Source organism: Odontesthes bonariensis, chromosome 2 (genome assembly GCF_027942865.1).
Source record: "Odontesthes bonariensis isolate fOdoBon6 chromosome 2, fOdoBon6.hap1, whole genome shotgun sequence".
Taxonomy (NCBI): Eukaryota; Metazoa; Chordata; class Actinopteri; order Atheriniformes; family Atherinopsidae; genus Odontesthes; species Odontesthes bonariensis.
The window spans coordinates 14,719,099-14,735,983 of record NC_134507.1 but is presented as its reverse complement, the minus strand read 5'-3'; the positions used below and the strand labels follow the sequence as shown (position 1 = coordinate 14,735,983).

The window sequence follows — 16,885 nt, the reverse complement described above, 5'->3', positions numbered from 1 at the left end:
TGCCATAAAGAACGCTTTAGGAAATCTTTCCTACCTGTCACCACTTCGCAGTACAATAGCTCAATTCTATGTGACAGATGAACACACCAGTGCATTATATATGTGGACAATACACCCTGCCTCTTCTTCCTTTTTTCTGTATATCCTTTTCTCTACTTTATTCATGCATATATCTTGCAAAACTGCAGCTGCAGAATTTATAACAAAAATCATATCTTAGATTCTAACTCAAAATACAGCATCTGCTACACTGATAACATGGTGTTTTGTTGCATGCACCATCAATCCTGCCCTTAAGTAGTAACACCAAAATACTCAAACTGTATTACTTGCACATGTGTATTTGAGAAGGAGGCAGATTATAAGAATTCTACTGCACCCTATTGTTATTGTAGCACTACTTTAAGATGTCTTTCTATCTATCTGGAGAACAAAATGCTACAAAATGACTTGCAATTAGACCATGAGAATGAACAGCAAAAATCAGATGTACACACAGTGGATACAGCTGTGGAAGTGTAGCTAAGAGATTCCTGAAGTGTTAAATAGCTAAAGTTAGATTCACTCACTGCTCTGATGGCTATAGTTAGCAGTAAATTTATCCACTAGCCAGGGGAACTTGTCAACGAAGGGTGGAAAATACACTTCCATTGAGTTAGTTAGTCTTTAATGACTGAGGGGCTGGCTGGGAAGAGATGATTAGAAAATTAATTATTAATCAAAATACTACTAAAAATTACCCCTGAAAACTGAAAAATGTGTAAAATTGAGAATTCTGAACTTCAACTGCTTGTGTGTGTGGAAAAAAGGCTTTTCACTCCATGTACACTATGTCCATCATGTGCTGTGTATTGGGGCACAAGTGTGTGAATTTCATTAATAATAAACTAGCTGTATAAAGAGTATTTATGCCATTCTTATGCAGAATCTGTCATATCACTATGAAATAAGTAAGACACTAGTAGATTGTAATGTTCTCACTCACTGTCGAACTGAAAGGCTCAAAGTACAACTCGTAAAAAAAGCTGGGAGTGTAAAATGTCTACAAAAACAGAATGTTATGATATCCATATCTCATAAACCAATATTTTATTCACCAAAGAACATAGAAAATGTATCAAATCTTGAAAGTGATACATTTTACTATATCATGAAAAATTTTCTCTCAACTTGAATTTGGCAGCAATACATCTCAAAAACGTTGAGACAGGTCCATGTTCACCTCTGTGTAGCATCCCCTCTTCTTTTAACAACAGTCCGCAAACATGAAAACTGAGGAGACCAGTTGCTCCACCTTTGGGAGAGGAATTGTTCCCCCATTCTTCTCAGATTGAATATGAGTTATTATTTTTGATGAAATTGTAAAATGTCTCACTTTCAACATTTTATATATTTTCTATGTTTAATTGTGAATAAAATCTCCATTTGTGAGATTTGCAAATACTGTTTTTATTGAGATTTTACACAGTGTGCCAACTTTTGTGGAATTGACTGGACTTCCTTCTTTACGGTCCAGTTTTGCTGAAAGGTGACACTGCGGAGATGTTTTTACTCTGTCTCACTGCTGCTCATCTTTCCATTGCCAATATTACGCTCAAATAAAGTAAGTTTATTATCTCTTTGCATTATTGCTGAGACATTCATTGTATTAACCCATTAAGACTTTGTGCTTTGTTTAAAGATGCCTTGTAAAACCTTATGATTTCCTGGCAAATATGATTCCTAAGCACCTGTTATGTTGCATGAGGTTGCAATAGGTTTGTGAATAAGTGTATTGATGCTTATAATATTGATCAACTCAACTCCTTACATTTTTTTAAAAATTATTATCAAAAACTGTATTTAATTGAATACTGAAGCTGAATGTGGTTTTTGGTCCTGACACAAAAAGGATAATATGAAAAATCAGGGTTATATTGAGGTGAAACCTGATATTGAGACTGCTGCCATAAAGACAGGGATTATGTATACAGTTGGGTTGTTGGGCTATATTGTATCTGTTAATGTTGTTCTAAACATTTAAGACAAATGTTAAAGGGGCAGGGCTGTTCCACATCACCAGTTTTTGATAGACGTAAGCAAAATTCTATCAAGAAAGTCTTTGATATGTTGTAGAAAAGACATTCTATCAAAAAAAGAGTTTGATAAATTAAATATCCCATCGGAAAAACATATTGGATAAGTCAGAAGTTAAAAAGAACAAATCGAAGAAAATGCTTCTGAGCTGAACTTCAGCACCACGGACAGAGCCAGAGACATTGAAGAGATTTGAGCCAGAGAGCCAGAGACCAAGGACCCCCACATCTGTATTCCTTTCGAAATTAAAACAAAAAAATGATAAACTAATGTTTGAAGAGAAAACAAAGCATTATGGAGCATTTCCCTATTGCTCTTTCACAGGAAAAACTATCACACGAACAAAAAAACTAAACTGAACTGTGATCACACTCCTCTGCTTCCCGACTCCTTATAAAAATGGAATCACACAGCACATCAGGTGCTCGCTGGTAGCTGTGAAAAATCCTCATAGTGAGCTCAGAACAGAGAAAAAAGTATTCCACATTCACACATATATTTGCTAGACTTTCTAGATATATCACAGTCAAATATCTGTAATAAATAATTTATGAGTGAAATAATTGGCATTGATAAAACACATGTTCAAGAAATGAGGTTGAATGATTAAAGAGAGATGGGATTGGAAACTTGTCAACCGTCAATTGTCCAACTTCTTTGCTTGTGGTGTTTTTCTCTTGTTCTGATGGCTACTGTAAGTCAAATAGGCTCTGGATATAAAACATCCATTCTTTAAAACATCCCCTGAATGAGGTCATGTCATCAACGTCGCGTCAAGCCATGTGTGCAGCACATATTCACACATTAGAAAGAGCCAACGTCTCATTCACCTTTTTAATCAATCCCCTTTTGAACTGGTCACAAAAAAATCTCTAATCAGAGAAGATCATTACAAAATTCAACCTTATGCTTCAGTTTCTCCTCATCTTCTCTGCACATTGTATTGGATTTCTCTTTCATCCTCCCCACAAGTCACATCACCCCCCCCTTCACCCCCCCATCACACTCAGACCTCCGCTAATAGGGGTTTATTTTTAGAACAAGTGAGCAGTGTGTATACACATGATGGATGATGGTGATGTTTCACACATTTATCGTAGGAGGGTGGGGGGTGGATAGAAGGAAATAGGGAAAGAGGAGGTTGAAGGCGGTTCAAGGAGCCGACTTGTGACAGACTACACATGTTGAGAGAGCTGGGAAAAAGCAATGGAGTGAGTGGGTTGTGGCTTCCACCTTAAATCCCCCACTGGTGCAGCACACTGACCTCCAAGCAGCTGAAGATCAACAGGCTGCTCTCCACCGGATGATAGTGCTTCTCTTCACAGAGATGAGGGATGACAGAAACAGCCTGATGTACCGTATCACCCAATTAGAATGTAGCTCACACCAGCCTTAGCTTTGGGCAAAAACTGAAATTTAATCACTTATCTTTTCTAGTTTCTTGTCTTTACCTCAGAGGAAGCTGGGGGCATCTCAGGGGAGCAACGCCTGCATCCAGCTATAAATCATCTTGGGTATCAGCAGCAGACACTCAAGGTACCGTGTTAATGTAAAGGGTTCACTACCTGACAGGCAGAGCAAGTGAAAGCAATGACTCAATCAGCTTGGGAAAGAGTGAAATGTGAACAGCATGGAGCAGATTAGGGCTAAAACAGTGGGACTAATGCCAGAGAAAACAAAGGATAATGAAGCAAGCAACAGATATACAGAGGGATTATTCAGCATACACAGAGACCACAAAAAACTACTAACCAACTGTCGCTTTTCCTTTAATAACCTGATCTTGTGCATAAAGTTGGCAGCACATGTAAAACAGATTTGGTATTTTTAAATATAAACCTACAAAGGAGGAACTTTTTTCTGCAAATGCTTTGACCCACAACAAGGAGTTTTATTTTTAGGCCACCTTTTCATCTTCATTGTCAATGTGCGAGTCGGGAGGTGTCAACAACAGACAGAAACAGAAGTGCAAGCAAGATAATTTAAGTGAGAATCTTCTCGTCTGGCGACGAAACAAGTGTGTTCTTAAAACGAGTGTAAGAGCGCAGACATGAAAGAAGGTGACATTTTTCCCTCTTTCTTTGTCTGTCCTTTCATGGCTTCTCAATTCGTCCTTCCTTTCCTTTACTTTCTAATAGATTTTTTTTTTCACACAATCAAGAGACAACATAGCTTTGCATGCAGATCGTAAAACAGTGAAATCAAATGAAGTGGAACAAAATCTTGTAAATGGATGAGAATATATCCCTAAAAGCTACCAAAAATGGTGCTTCCTGCTGGGTTTTCATATTGCCTATTAAGCACTGACATGAGACAACACCCAGCTCAGCCTGGCACAGTGTCTCCTCTTCACCCCCATGGTAAAGCACACAAGCAGGCGACGTTTGCTTGGATTTAACTCATCCTCATGGTAATGAACAATTCTCTTCCCACTGAGAGCGCCATTACCACTAACTGTGATAAGACTTGGAACTCTTTATGCATACATATATAGCAACACACATGGATCCACACAGACCCCCCTGCAAGCACTTGTCAGAAATCGTAATAATCACAGGCAGCCTATGTTTTATTCATTATGTTTCAAATGGATGTTTTTGTGTCGGTTTTCCTCAGAAAGAGAGGAAAGTGACAGATGGGTGTGTCAACAGCAAGAGGGAAGGTGTAGAGGTGACTCTGCTGAACTTCATCAACATCAACAGGCACACGAGGAAGATACATCCAGAGAGAATGTGTACACAGTGCACTTCATCTCAGTAACATGAACCATCCCTCTTCCATGTTTAATCAGAAGGCAAACAACCTTCTGGTAAGTCGTGACTTTGAAAATTTGAAATGTTGAGCATCAAATAGGGACGACAAAAAACAGTAAACGCAGCACTGTCTCGTGAAGCTCTGCATCTCTATGATGAGGCCACAGCTCAGACTGAGCATATTTTATTCATAAATGAACGGTTGATAACAAAGTCTCTTTGGTCACGGCCACATGTGAGCTGCAAAAAGAGAATCAGTCTGTGGAAATGTGCGTCTTTGTGTCAATCTGAATCGATGTGTGCATTTACCTTCAGCACCATGGAATTATACATGACCATGCAACAGAGGGTTGGAAAGTGGACGAAGTAATCAGGCGTTATTAATTAAGGAGTAAAAAGTTCTAATGGTCCTTGGAGGAAGATTAACACCCACTTTCATTTAGAAAAATGTCAGCGTCCCTAACAAATGACTCCTACTCCGAGGAAGGAAATTAATGTAACTATTTCTTGGTTCTCAAATGTATACTCTGTTGTACTTGTGGAAGTCTCATGTTAATAAGATTGGAGTAGTAGAGGAAAGCAAAGTTCATAACACAAATAAGTCACAGGAAGCTTGTCTCTGCAAGAATAAACATCAGCTGTGAAAAATAAATTTGCACTAATGTGCAGCATGGATTGCTTCTTATTGCGCTGTGACCAAAGTCCTTAATCTTAAGACATGAAATATTGATTTTAAGGTTATTTATTACAAGATAAAGTCATTTACAAGCCAGATGCTTTGGAGATAAGGTATTAGGGCACAAGGTGTTAATGTGATAAGGGAAAATGAACTGAAATAACTGTTTCAGGGTAATTTGTTATCAAGAGAAAACAGAAAAAGAATGCATTCAACAGTCACTGAGTGTGTACCTGCAAACAAGCGGAAAATACAACTATGACCAATTGAGTTTCTCTGACATTATGATAATTGAGATATGGACAATGAAAAGAATAACAGCTGACCTTTCTGGCTGTGGACCGATTTTGACAGTTTGAGTAAAATTGCTGCCACCAGTTTCTATCATGTCAAAAAAGAAAGTAGAATCTCTTTTAATTCCAAGCTTCCAGGGTATAATAAAAGAAAAAAGAAAAAAAAGAAATAACCTCTGGTCTTAACTTGGTATTAAATAGATCCCTGACTAATTCGACATCTGTTCGGCCTTTTCAATTTGAGCCCACGCTCAGCGAAATGGGTGAAGACAGCACTGAAGAAATAGTACCGCTGAATGAAAGACGAGGGAGCTGTAGTGAAAGAACTTCCTCTCAATGCTAACACTGAAACTCTGCTATCTGCTATTAGCTGCTCAAAGTATTCACATTGTAGTGAGCTGAAGGGGGGAGGCAACTTTGAGGACAGTTTCACATTGATTAGTGCAAAGCTTCATGTGACTGTTAAATTCAAGTCCAACTTGAAACTTTATTGGTCTGAACTGATTGGGATGTTGTTTAAGGTTTGAATAGCTGAAAACAGGGTCAAATTTAGCAATCAGCGACAGCGCTTGTGGATAGGAGGACAGTTAAGTGCTGATATCTCTGCAGTACATTATAAGGCGCTTGCTCTTAACCCCTGTTTTGGCAGAGCTGGTACATAAAAATAAGAGTGGATTCTTATTTACCTGTTACAACAAACAGCAATTATGAGCTCGCTCCTGTTTGCACGAGTTGACAAAGGTACAGAATGAATCGGGTATCAGGAAGACGTCTTTGCTCCATCTTTAATCTGAGAAAGTGGTGAAGACTCACTTTACCTCCCTTGTTGCCATTTAACTGGAAACTACAATCAAAAACAGCACCATGTGGCAGTGAATCGATCATTTTACTGCTGGCTGGTAAAATTAAAGTTGTAACATAGATAACTGTGGTGCATAGACATTTTTACGTCATTGTTAACCCAGAATGTTTTGAGCACATAAAGTAATAGTAGGCAATGTAGTTTGAAATATGAAATTAGAACATACACAAAGGATTTTGAAACAATTAGGGTTCTTTTGACAAACACAACCTCGGTTGAACAACAGCGTGTCATTATTCATTGAGCAAAAAAATGCAGAAACAGTGAGCAATGGTTTTTTATGGTATTTTCCTACTATAATTAGCCTAAATGATTTATAGACTGGCCTGCTGAAATGGCTCTCAGGTTCAACCACACTGAGGATAGTCGTCAGATGTAACAATGGATTTGTGCTTTCCCTGCAAGTGTGGATGAAAATTGAATTTTCTAAAATCAAATCATTCTGAAATACAGATATATTTTTGTGGATACTGATTAGAACTCTTTACGTTTTAGATTTTGTTCTACTACACTGTAAAAGACCAAGCCTCTATCACTACAACTTTCCAATATGAAGCAGGGGTATGCGACATAGATGTGGAACGGGAGGTACTAAAAGGAAGGAGGAAAGGACAGAGTGAAGGATAACCAAAGTGACCTGTAATGTCAGCTTTGACTGTTTGTGTTAGATAAACACAAAGTTAAAGGACTCATCAATAAGGCTCACAGAGATCCTGTTCGCCAAAAGTCACAGCATGCACAGGCTAAGATAGTGTCACGAAAAAGAGAAGTGTGTGTACAGAAAATCTGTCTGAGTGGATGCACTTAATATACGGGTTTATCTGTGTGGGTGGACAAACAAGTTAAACAGTATTCAAAACATACTGTACTAAACAGAGCTTGTCCCACTATCAAGTAAGGCGACACAAACAACGCTTTATGACCGAGGGGAGAACAAGACACAGACACACACACTGCCACGGTCTTGTTTTCCTTACAGAGGCTAATGTACCAAACTAATTAGTTGGCAAAGTGGGGGGATAAAAGTGCAGGTGATTACATATGACTGTCATCAGCAATGCATACACACACACACACACACACACACAACACGAATTAAACACAATCTGACTCTGACCCTAGGTCTGTGTGATGGGACAGTCGTGGGGCTTGTGAGAACTAGTCAAAGTCACAGGTGAGATATAAGTACACATAAAAAACACACAAAAAAGTGAGAAAACTTTATCTGAAGCGGAAGAGTAAAAATCCAAACTTTTAACAAGGGGGGGTTCTTAATGTCATGTGTCCTTTTTTTGCATAGGTTAAATCATTGCTAGGTTCATACACAATTTGACGCCCGAGTGAATTCTGTCTCTCCACGCCTGAATTAAATGGCAGGTCCCTTAGCACCTTGGAACAGCCAAAAAATGCCACAATACTCAAATACCAAACTCTGAATGGCCTTGATGAAATCCCTATGTAGCAGAGCCATTATACAGTTCAGCCCTCTCTGGCTCCCACTGCACCGAGGCAGACGCCTCTCCCTTTCTCTTTCTCTTTCTCTTTCTCTTTTCGTCTCCCATTGGAACAGACACGCAGCAGCCAGTAGTCATGGTAACTCCATTCTGGGTAAACTTAAGGATGCGTATGTGCGCACACACACAGTGTTTTTAATAAATACTGCATGGTTGGGAGCAAATGGGCTTCGAGACTGTGGTAGCTAGTTTGCTGTTTAAAGAACGAGTAGTTTGCTTTGCAAGCATAATGTCAAACTCACTGATTTCCTAAAGTTCCCATACCATTTATAACAGGATTGTGTGTGCTTTTGTATGTCTGCCTGTGCGTACGTATGAGCGAAACGTCCAACAGACATTAGGCCTTATTGCAACATTTATTTAAACCCTGTCATACGCCTTCAAGGACATAAATTTGCAAAGTAACACAATGAAAGTTGATTAATTATTGATTTGTACACTTTTTAAAGTGAATATTTGTGCCCATTGTTGACTTTGTGACTATTTCTTTACTTTGTTTCACGTGCTTTTGTAGACTTTCTTTTTCATTGTGGAAGAAAACATCAGAACAGACGTTTGTTGCATTTCCGTCAACATGTTTTATGTGCATGTTGAATAATTGTATTAGGTGGACTGAAATGGAATACGATCGCATTCTCAATCTTGTAAAAAAGTTTATGCTCACTTGAGGTTGTTTTTTGCATTTGCAAGAAAAAAAAAATCAAGAGTTCAAAGTTGAGGTTTGGTGACGTAACGCAGCAGCTAAATAAAACTGTCCCAGTTCAGTGTTATTTTTTATTTGAGTCGGTTCAATTCAGTATGGCTAGTTAGGTATACTTTAGTAACAAAAACATTCATTTTGCTCAGATAGGAAACAGAATAATCTAAAGCTTGCACTGCCACATGGGACAAACGGAGATAAAGCTTCACACATCAGCAAGTCCAAATACATCTTAAGAGTGATGGATTTCATGTACAAAATCGACGTCTGATCATTAAGGACTGACTGAAACCACAAAATAGTTTTTAGATTATTTTTTGAGTACTAACTTCTTTATTACTTCCTTACTTGAAGAGATGACGAGAGATGCTTTTTGGGTTTTCACCTCATTTTCAGTGCTTTACAACAATTAGCTATGATGTTATAACCACACACAGAACACTGAATAGGTCCTCCTCAGGTGTGTCCTGGTGAGGCGGAGTCTCTCTGAACTGATTTTGCTTCCCACAGGTATCCCATCAGATTGGTATGTGGGGAGTCTGGAGGCCAGGTGCACAACACACACTAGAGGTGTGAGTTGCTCCCACGGGTATCTAGAGTAATGCTTTAAGATATGATTCAGGGATGATTTATTTTCAACAGAAGTTTGAAAGTTTACTGTGAAACAATGGAAGCGGTTAGATTTTACGCAGTTTTAAATTTCTGTTAATGCCACAGTTATGTCAGGAATTTTCATTTCAATCACTTTCAAACTCTCTAAATGTGTAAATCTTTTGTAATAAATCAGGCTCTGGCTGCTATGATTACTTTACTTGACCGCGTACAGTTGTGGATACGCTGTGATAAGATAAGAATAAGTCTTATTCATCCCCCTATTTCTTGTGTTGTGGTTGTTTTTGCCTCTGCCAGCTGAATCAGCATCCATGGATTGACCATGACATCTCATCGGGTTAGCGTTTTGATCTGGCGTGCCATCGCTGTTCTTCACTTAAACTCTGCAGACTTTATCCAATGAACCTTCTTTCTAATGGAATCCAATTACTTTCCAGATGTTAGATTTGATGGGGCATTGTAAACCACCTCAGCGCTGGTCATTGTTTCATTGGTGTTTACCTCGAAAGCAACGATATTGGGCACTGATGCAGCTTTCAGTGCAAGTCTTGCTTTGAATCAGTGTGGGATCCACAGCAAACCTTATCATTTCAATGGTAGAATTTGGCACTTGACTGGTTTATGTCACATTTTATTCAATCTAAGGGTCCACATATCAATGTAATAAAATCTTCAACATTAAAATGCTAATTCTTCATCTCACAAACGACTCGCTCTATAAACAGCAAGCTTACTCACTTTACCCGTCACAGCCTGAAACAGCTTTTGGGGCAGTTTAGAGTGGGCAGTGTGTCAAAGCAGAGTCCACACTAAATACAGTTTTTCAGAAGCTCCCTGAGCTGCCTAAGACGCCTTGTTTGTAGTCCAGGCTTTTTTTCTTATTTATATGACATCACCATGAAACATTTACTTGATTGCTGGTTTGGACCTCTGAAAGCAGCTGCTTTCCAATGTGCCATTTTTGGTCATTCAGGTGACCAATTAGAGTCGGGCTTTCAGAAATACGAGATATTAAAGATGAGGAAGCATATCAGACTAAAGGTGTAAGTGAGAAAACATATAGATACTTTTATAAGCATTGAAGTATTTCTAATTTCTGGTTTTCGTCCTGGCCGTGGAACAGTGGACCAGCTCTACACCCTCGGCAGGATCCTGGAGGGAGCATGGGAGTTCGTCCAACCGGTCTACATGTGTTTTGTGGACTTGGAGAAGGCGTTCGACCGTGTCCCTCGGGGATTCTTGTGGGGGGTGCTCTGGGAGTATGGAGTGCCAGACTCCTTGATATGGGCTGTTCGGTCTCTGTATGACCGGTGTCAGAGTTTGGTCCGCATTGCCGGCAGTAAGTCGGACATGTTTCCTGTGAGGGTTGGACTCCGTCAGGGCTGCCCTTTGTCAACGATTCTGTTCATAATTTTTATGGACAGAATTTCTAGGTGCAGCCAGGGCGTTGAGGGGGTCCGGTTTGGCGACCTCAGAATCCGGTCTCTGCTTTTTGCGGACGATGTGGTTCTGTTGGCGTCCTCAGGCCGTGACCTTCAGCTCTCACTGGAGCGGTTCGCAGCCGAGTGTGAAGCGGCTGGGATGAGAATCAGCACCTCCAAATCCGAGACCATGGTCTTCGGCCGGAAAAGGGTGGAATGCTCTCTCCGGGTCGGGAATGAGATCCTTCCCCAAGTGGAGGAGTTCAAGTATCTCGGGGTCTTGTTCACGAGTAAGGGACGAAGGGAGCAGGAGATTGACAGGCGGATCGGTGCGGCGTCTGCAGTGATGCGGGCTCTGCACCGGCCCGTCGTGGTGAAGAAGGAGCTGAGCCAGAAGGCGAAGCTCTCGATTTCCCGGTCAATCTATGTTCCTACCCTCACCTATGGTCACGAGCTGTGGGTAGTGACCGAAAGAACGAGATCGCGAATACAAGCGGCCGAAATGAGTTTCCTCCGCAGGGTGTCTGGGCTCTCCCTTAGAGATAGGGTGAGAAGCTCGGTCATCCGGGAGGGGCTCGGAGTAGAACCGCTGCTCCTCCGCATCGAGAGGAGTCAGATGAGGTGGCTCGGGCATCTGGTGAGAATGCCTCCTGGACGCCTCCCCGGTGAGGTGTTCCGGGCCCGTCCCACTGGGAGGAGGCCCCGGGGAAGACCCAGGACACGTTGGAGAGACTATGTTTCTCGGCTGGCCTGGGAACGCCTCGGGGTCCCCCCAGAAGAGCTGGAGGAAGTGGCCGGGGACAGGGACGTCTGGGTTTCTCTGCTCAAGCTGCTGCCCCCGCGACCCGATTCTCGGACCAGCGGAAGATAATGGATGGATGGATGGTTTATGTCACATTTTATTCAATCTAAGGGTCCACATATCAATGTAATAAAATCTTCAACATTAAAATGCTAATTCTTCATCTCACAAACGACTCGCTCTTTAAACAGCAAGCTTACTCACTTTACCCGTCACAGCCTGAAACAGCTTTTGGGGCAGTTTAGAGTGGGCAGTGTGTCAAAGCAGAGTCCACACTAAATACAGTTTTTCAGAAGCTCCCTGAGCTGCCTAAGACGCCTTGTTTGTAGTCCAGGCTTTTTTTCTTATTTATATGACATCACCATGAAACATTTACTTGATTGCTGGTTTGGACCTCTGAAAGCAGCTGCTTTCCAATGTGCCATTTTTGGTCATTCAGGTGACCAATTAGAGTCGGGCTTTCAGAAATACGAGACTAAAGGTGTAAGTGAGAAAACATATAGATACTTTTTAAGCATTGAAGTATTTCTATTAGGCTCCTAAAATCAAATTAACATGCAAGTGACCATAGCTTCATTTCTATAATAGTATATGTAATTGGTCATGCATTTTGACAACATTATAAAATAACACAAACCATCACTATGATAACCAAATATAATCTATATCATAGCTATGTTTACTCTGCATTTTTAATGATACTGTTTTGATCAAGACGTAGGCTACTTGCACATCGGTAATGTGTGTGTAGATGTGTGCACGCTCCTCTCCACACATGCCCAGCTGATGCTTTCAGAGCATGAGCGTGAGGCTCTGCAGATGTCAGAGTCTGAAGAGATAACGAGGAGAAAAGCTGAGGTTCAGAAGAGCAGCGCAATTGTCAAATTAGCATTCGCACACTGCTCTTTTGACAAGGTCATCTAAACACAGCTTTACCTACACGCTCAGGATCAGCTGCTCGGATTCTACAGAAACGCCTCACTCTGCTTTGTCTTCTGCTCATTATCACTCAAGGAAAAATCTAAAGAATGGGCATAAAGCTCAGGAGCAAAACACCTTTTAACTAAAATCTAACTTCTAATCGAGTTCAACTTCTAAATAATATTAATCCTAGGTGCACAGATTAGAATTCTGAAGTTTTGTTTAAAGGTGAAGAGAGAGCTACAGAGGAGAGAAGGATGGACATGGGCAAGTTGAAGTCATACTGAGAGCTGGATGAAAGGCTGGATAAAAAGGCTGCATGTGACTTTCTCCCACTGAGAGTTTCTCAATGGAGGTAGAATGCCACATGCTTCCTGAGAGAGGACAGGAGGAGAGGGAAGGACAGAGCTGTGAAGGAGGGAGGGAGTCAAAAGCCAGATCGAATGAGGGAAAGTGAGCGCATTCAACCTCAACAGCTTTCTGATAGATTCTATTTTTATGCAAAGAGGTGAACCAAGTGAAAAACCGAATATCCTGTCTTCAGCAGACACATCATGTGGACAATAATGACTACCATCTTTAGACTGTTTGATGTCAAAGCTCTGTATATTCTCAGTGAATGGAGATAAAACAGGCACTCAGATGGACTGCATACACACACGGATACCCATCTTAACCATGCACACCTTGCAAGTCACAGTCTACAAATTCAGCGTTTATCTATTCTGCCATCTTTCAGGTTGAAAAACTGAGCGAGGGACACATGATGTTTGAGATGCAAAGATCTCACACCAGATCTAAACACCTCACTTAACTTTAGTTAAGCCATCTCCACTTGAATTCTGCCATCACTTTAAGAAGCACATCCACCACCACCAAACCTCTTGGTGTGGAAGTTGAAGTTTTGGCTGCCTACCTTGGGTGAGCGTTCCCATGAGGAAGCGGTAGAAATAGCGTGCAACCTTGGTGAGCTGCCTCTTGCACCTCTTCCTGCACTGACTCATCTTGGTGGAGATGTGGAGTTAGAGATGATGGTGCTGATGGTGGTGTTAGCGACTAATCTGCCCAGGGAAGCGAGCGCTCGAGATAGGAGAGGAGGAACAGAGCACCGGTAGTGTGTTATGTGTGTGTGTATGTGTGTGTGTGCGTGTGTGTGTGTGTGTGTGTGTGAAAGTCTGATTGCCGCTGCCTCTCTATTACTCCTCACGCTCCCCTTCTCTTTCCTCTCTCTGTTGTCTTCTCCCCTTTTTCTTTCTCTCTGCTCTTCTCTCCACCTGTAGGGCGCTTGCTGTCAATCAGCCAGCAGCGCTCCGTCTCCTCCTCCCCACGTTCTGAGCAGCCCTGTTCTGGCCTCTCATTGGTTGGCAACAGAGTGTGGCGGAAAATTACGGACTGGCGCACATGAGACTATGTGTGTCTTTGTGTGTGTGTGTGAGAGAGGCGAATACTACAAGGAGGCTGGCTTGAGTGGCAGGTGGTGGTTTTTCTGGAGCTGCACACTCCACACATCTTGTTGATGCTGTTCTTCTTTAGTTTTTTTTTCTGCACTCATGGCTCATAAAGAAGACAGCCTGAGAGAGTGTGTGTATGTTTAAGCCAGCAGGAGGTTGAGTAAAGTGACAGAGGAAACAAAGCAAACCCATTAATTAGCAGCACACACCATCCCTCCCTTCCTCGCTCATTAACAGTATTCATAACATAGAGCAAAAGTCGGTTGAAAGAAGAGCAAAAGAGAAAAGTGGACCTACATAAAGAGACAGGTAGGGAGGTGGAGATGGCGCAGAAAAGGGGCATGTATAAATAATATCTTTGCATCTTTTTTGCAGTGTGGGGAAATTTTCAAAAGAGTGAAAAAGGCTGGCGAAAGAGAGGGAGACTGACAAATACCTGCCTTCACCAGCAGTGGATGAACACTTTTTATGTGGCAGCAGGAAAGACGGAGAAGTAAGAAGAAGAGCTTTTAAATCCAATGGGATTGAGAAAGAAAGGTATTTATGTAAAGCCTCTCTGTCTTATCATTCTGACTCTTTCAAAATCACTAACCAGGGAAACACACTTCACATTTTTATTGTTTTCCCCTCTACAACTCTCATCTCAAATGCTGCCACTCCACCTTTATCCTCTAGTCTTTCTCCCTGATATTGAATTAAAAGTGATTACTGTTACCACAGCAACCCCAGACCCCATGGATGTTTCTGGTAGTCAGAGCAGCAGACACACACATACGCACACACACTTGAATACTGTATGTACACACCTGTCTGCTCATCAGGTTAAAGAAATAAAAAATCAGTTAAACACTAGGCAGATGATTCTGTTAAATGTTCTTTGACAAAGTAGTTCATAGTTGTATTCTGAGTGAAGAGACTTAAAAAACACATGGGAGAGCAGATGGCAAAGGTTTTCCTTGACTCCTTGAGTATTTAAAGACCAAATAAGGATTTCGTCTTAATTATTGATGGTGTAACAATTGTCAAATCAAGGTTGAATCTGAAATACAAATAGTTTTTTGGGTAGTGATCCCCCCCAAACAACTGACATTGCCTTTCAGCTCTCATTACATTATTAATAGAGCTGCCAATAGGACATTTTGGGAAGGAGAAGCTGTAAAGGTTAGGTGAAGTGCAACAGCTCAGTGCGTGAACAAAAACACAGAGACATAAGGAGGATTAAGTGCGAGCCTTAAAAGAGGCTTAGCTTCATTGCTGTAGCCAGGGTTGCTTTATCGGAATGGAAAGAAAGTTTTTTTTTTTTTTTTAAAGATTAATTTTTAGGCGTTTTGGATGAAATGACCAATTAAATACAACAAAAGCAAAGGTGCAAAGATGTTTATAAAGGAAATAAAGTAGACCTATCTGAGTCCTTAGAGGAGAAGTTTTTTTTTTTAAACCTGGTGTCACACCGTGGTGAGGTTAAGTTGGGTTTTTGTCTCGTTTCATGTATTGTTTCGTCATTTCCTGTTTTATTTTGAAAGACTAACTTCCCTCTCGTTCCAGGTCACTTGCCCTTCCTCTCGTGTTCCAGTCTGATTGTGGTATGAATGATTCCACCTGTTTCCCATTACCCCTGTGTGCTTAAGAGTCTGCGTCTCCCCGTCTTGTGCCAGTGTGTTGTATATGTCTCCGTATAGTGCATCATCCTAGCGTTTTGCCAAGCCCGTTTCCTAGTTCCCAGTGGTATTTATCCTCGTGAGAGTGATTTTGTTTTTTCCCAGAGTAAGTTTGATAATATAGATCCTGTAAGAAGTACAGAGTTAATTTTGCTTATAGTCTTTTTGTTTTCCCTCCTGGGTGGAGTGGCCTTTTTGTTTGTTAAACTTTTACAGCATATTTCCTCCGATTTTTAGGAGAGGCTCTTTTTGTAGGAGTGACATTTAGTTTAATAGTAAAGTTTCATGGTCTTTTGTTTTCTCCTCCGCTAGTGGAGTGATTTTGAGTTTGGATAACTTTTATATAGATATACTTCTCCACTTTTGGAAAGTATATTCCTAGATTAATATTTCATAGCCCATTTAGCTTCTCTCACGAGGAACTGGTTGATCTGCTGTCCTCCAATAAAAGTCTTGGAATTAAACCTCCTGCATCTGCATCCTCCATTCTCTGGGTGTGACACCTGGATCTTATTTCTGGCATAAAATACATTCATCTACTCACCGATAACAGTTTGCTGAAAGTTGGTGTCCTTCGGAACATATTTAGATCACTAGAGATCCGCATATATCCATCTAACGGGAGAGAACAGGGCATAGACAATACAGCCTCTAAATAAGGCATCATCTGTCTTATCTGTTCCTTTTTAAGTACCCCAAACAAATATGAAAACCATGCCCCAAATAATTTATCCCAAATTATTGCTGGCCCAAATCCACCAATAATATTGTTTCCAAATTGTCCTTGATAGTCATAAATTTCAAGATACTGAAAATTATATCTATATAAAAAATTACAGTTGGTTTTATTACAAAAAACTTATGCCACAATAAAATGCATTTTCCTTGTTTCAACCTGTTACCAGAAGAGAATAGCTATGGTAATATGCATATGAGTGCATATTAGCTTAGTGTTGCTCATGCTAATTAGCCATGTAGAGCTAAGAACATACTAATCAGTTAAAATCTATGATATTTTAAGATCTCAAAGATAAATAAATGAATTTGACTAAATACTTTTTTTGTCTATTGATAATTGATCATTACGGGTTAATGGGTTAATTATCTCATTATCTCAAGACGGTAAGAAATATTTTGTCATGATAA

At 40.6% G+C, this 16,885-nt stretch overlaps 1 protein-coding gene across 3 annotated transcripts in view; it reads right to left on the bottom strand.

The window, feature by feature from the left end:
- The window catches only part of LOC142393041 (A-type potassium channel modulatory protein KCNIP2), a 103,084-nt gene that overhangs the window by 40,511 nt on the left and 45,688 nt on the right, over positions 1 to 16,885 (bottom strand). The window contains exon 1 of one of the 3 annotated variants that reach the window (XM_075478249.1): positions 13,547 to 13,898. The exons of the other annotated variants lie outside the window; for them this stretch is intronic. Within the exon in view, the coding sequence (XP_075334364.1) occupies positions 13,547 to 13,634 (88 nt within the window). The 5' untranslated portion in view covers positions 13,635 to 13,898. Of the gene's footprint in view, positions 1 to 13,546; positions 13,899 to 16,885 lie in introns of those variants that run through there. 3 annotated transcript variants of the gene reach the window in all.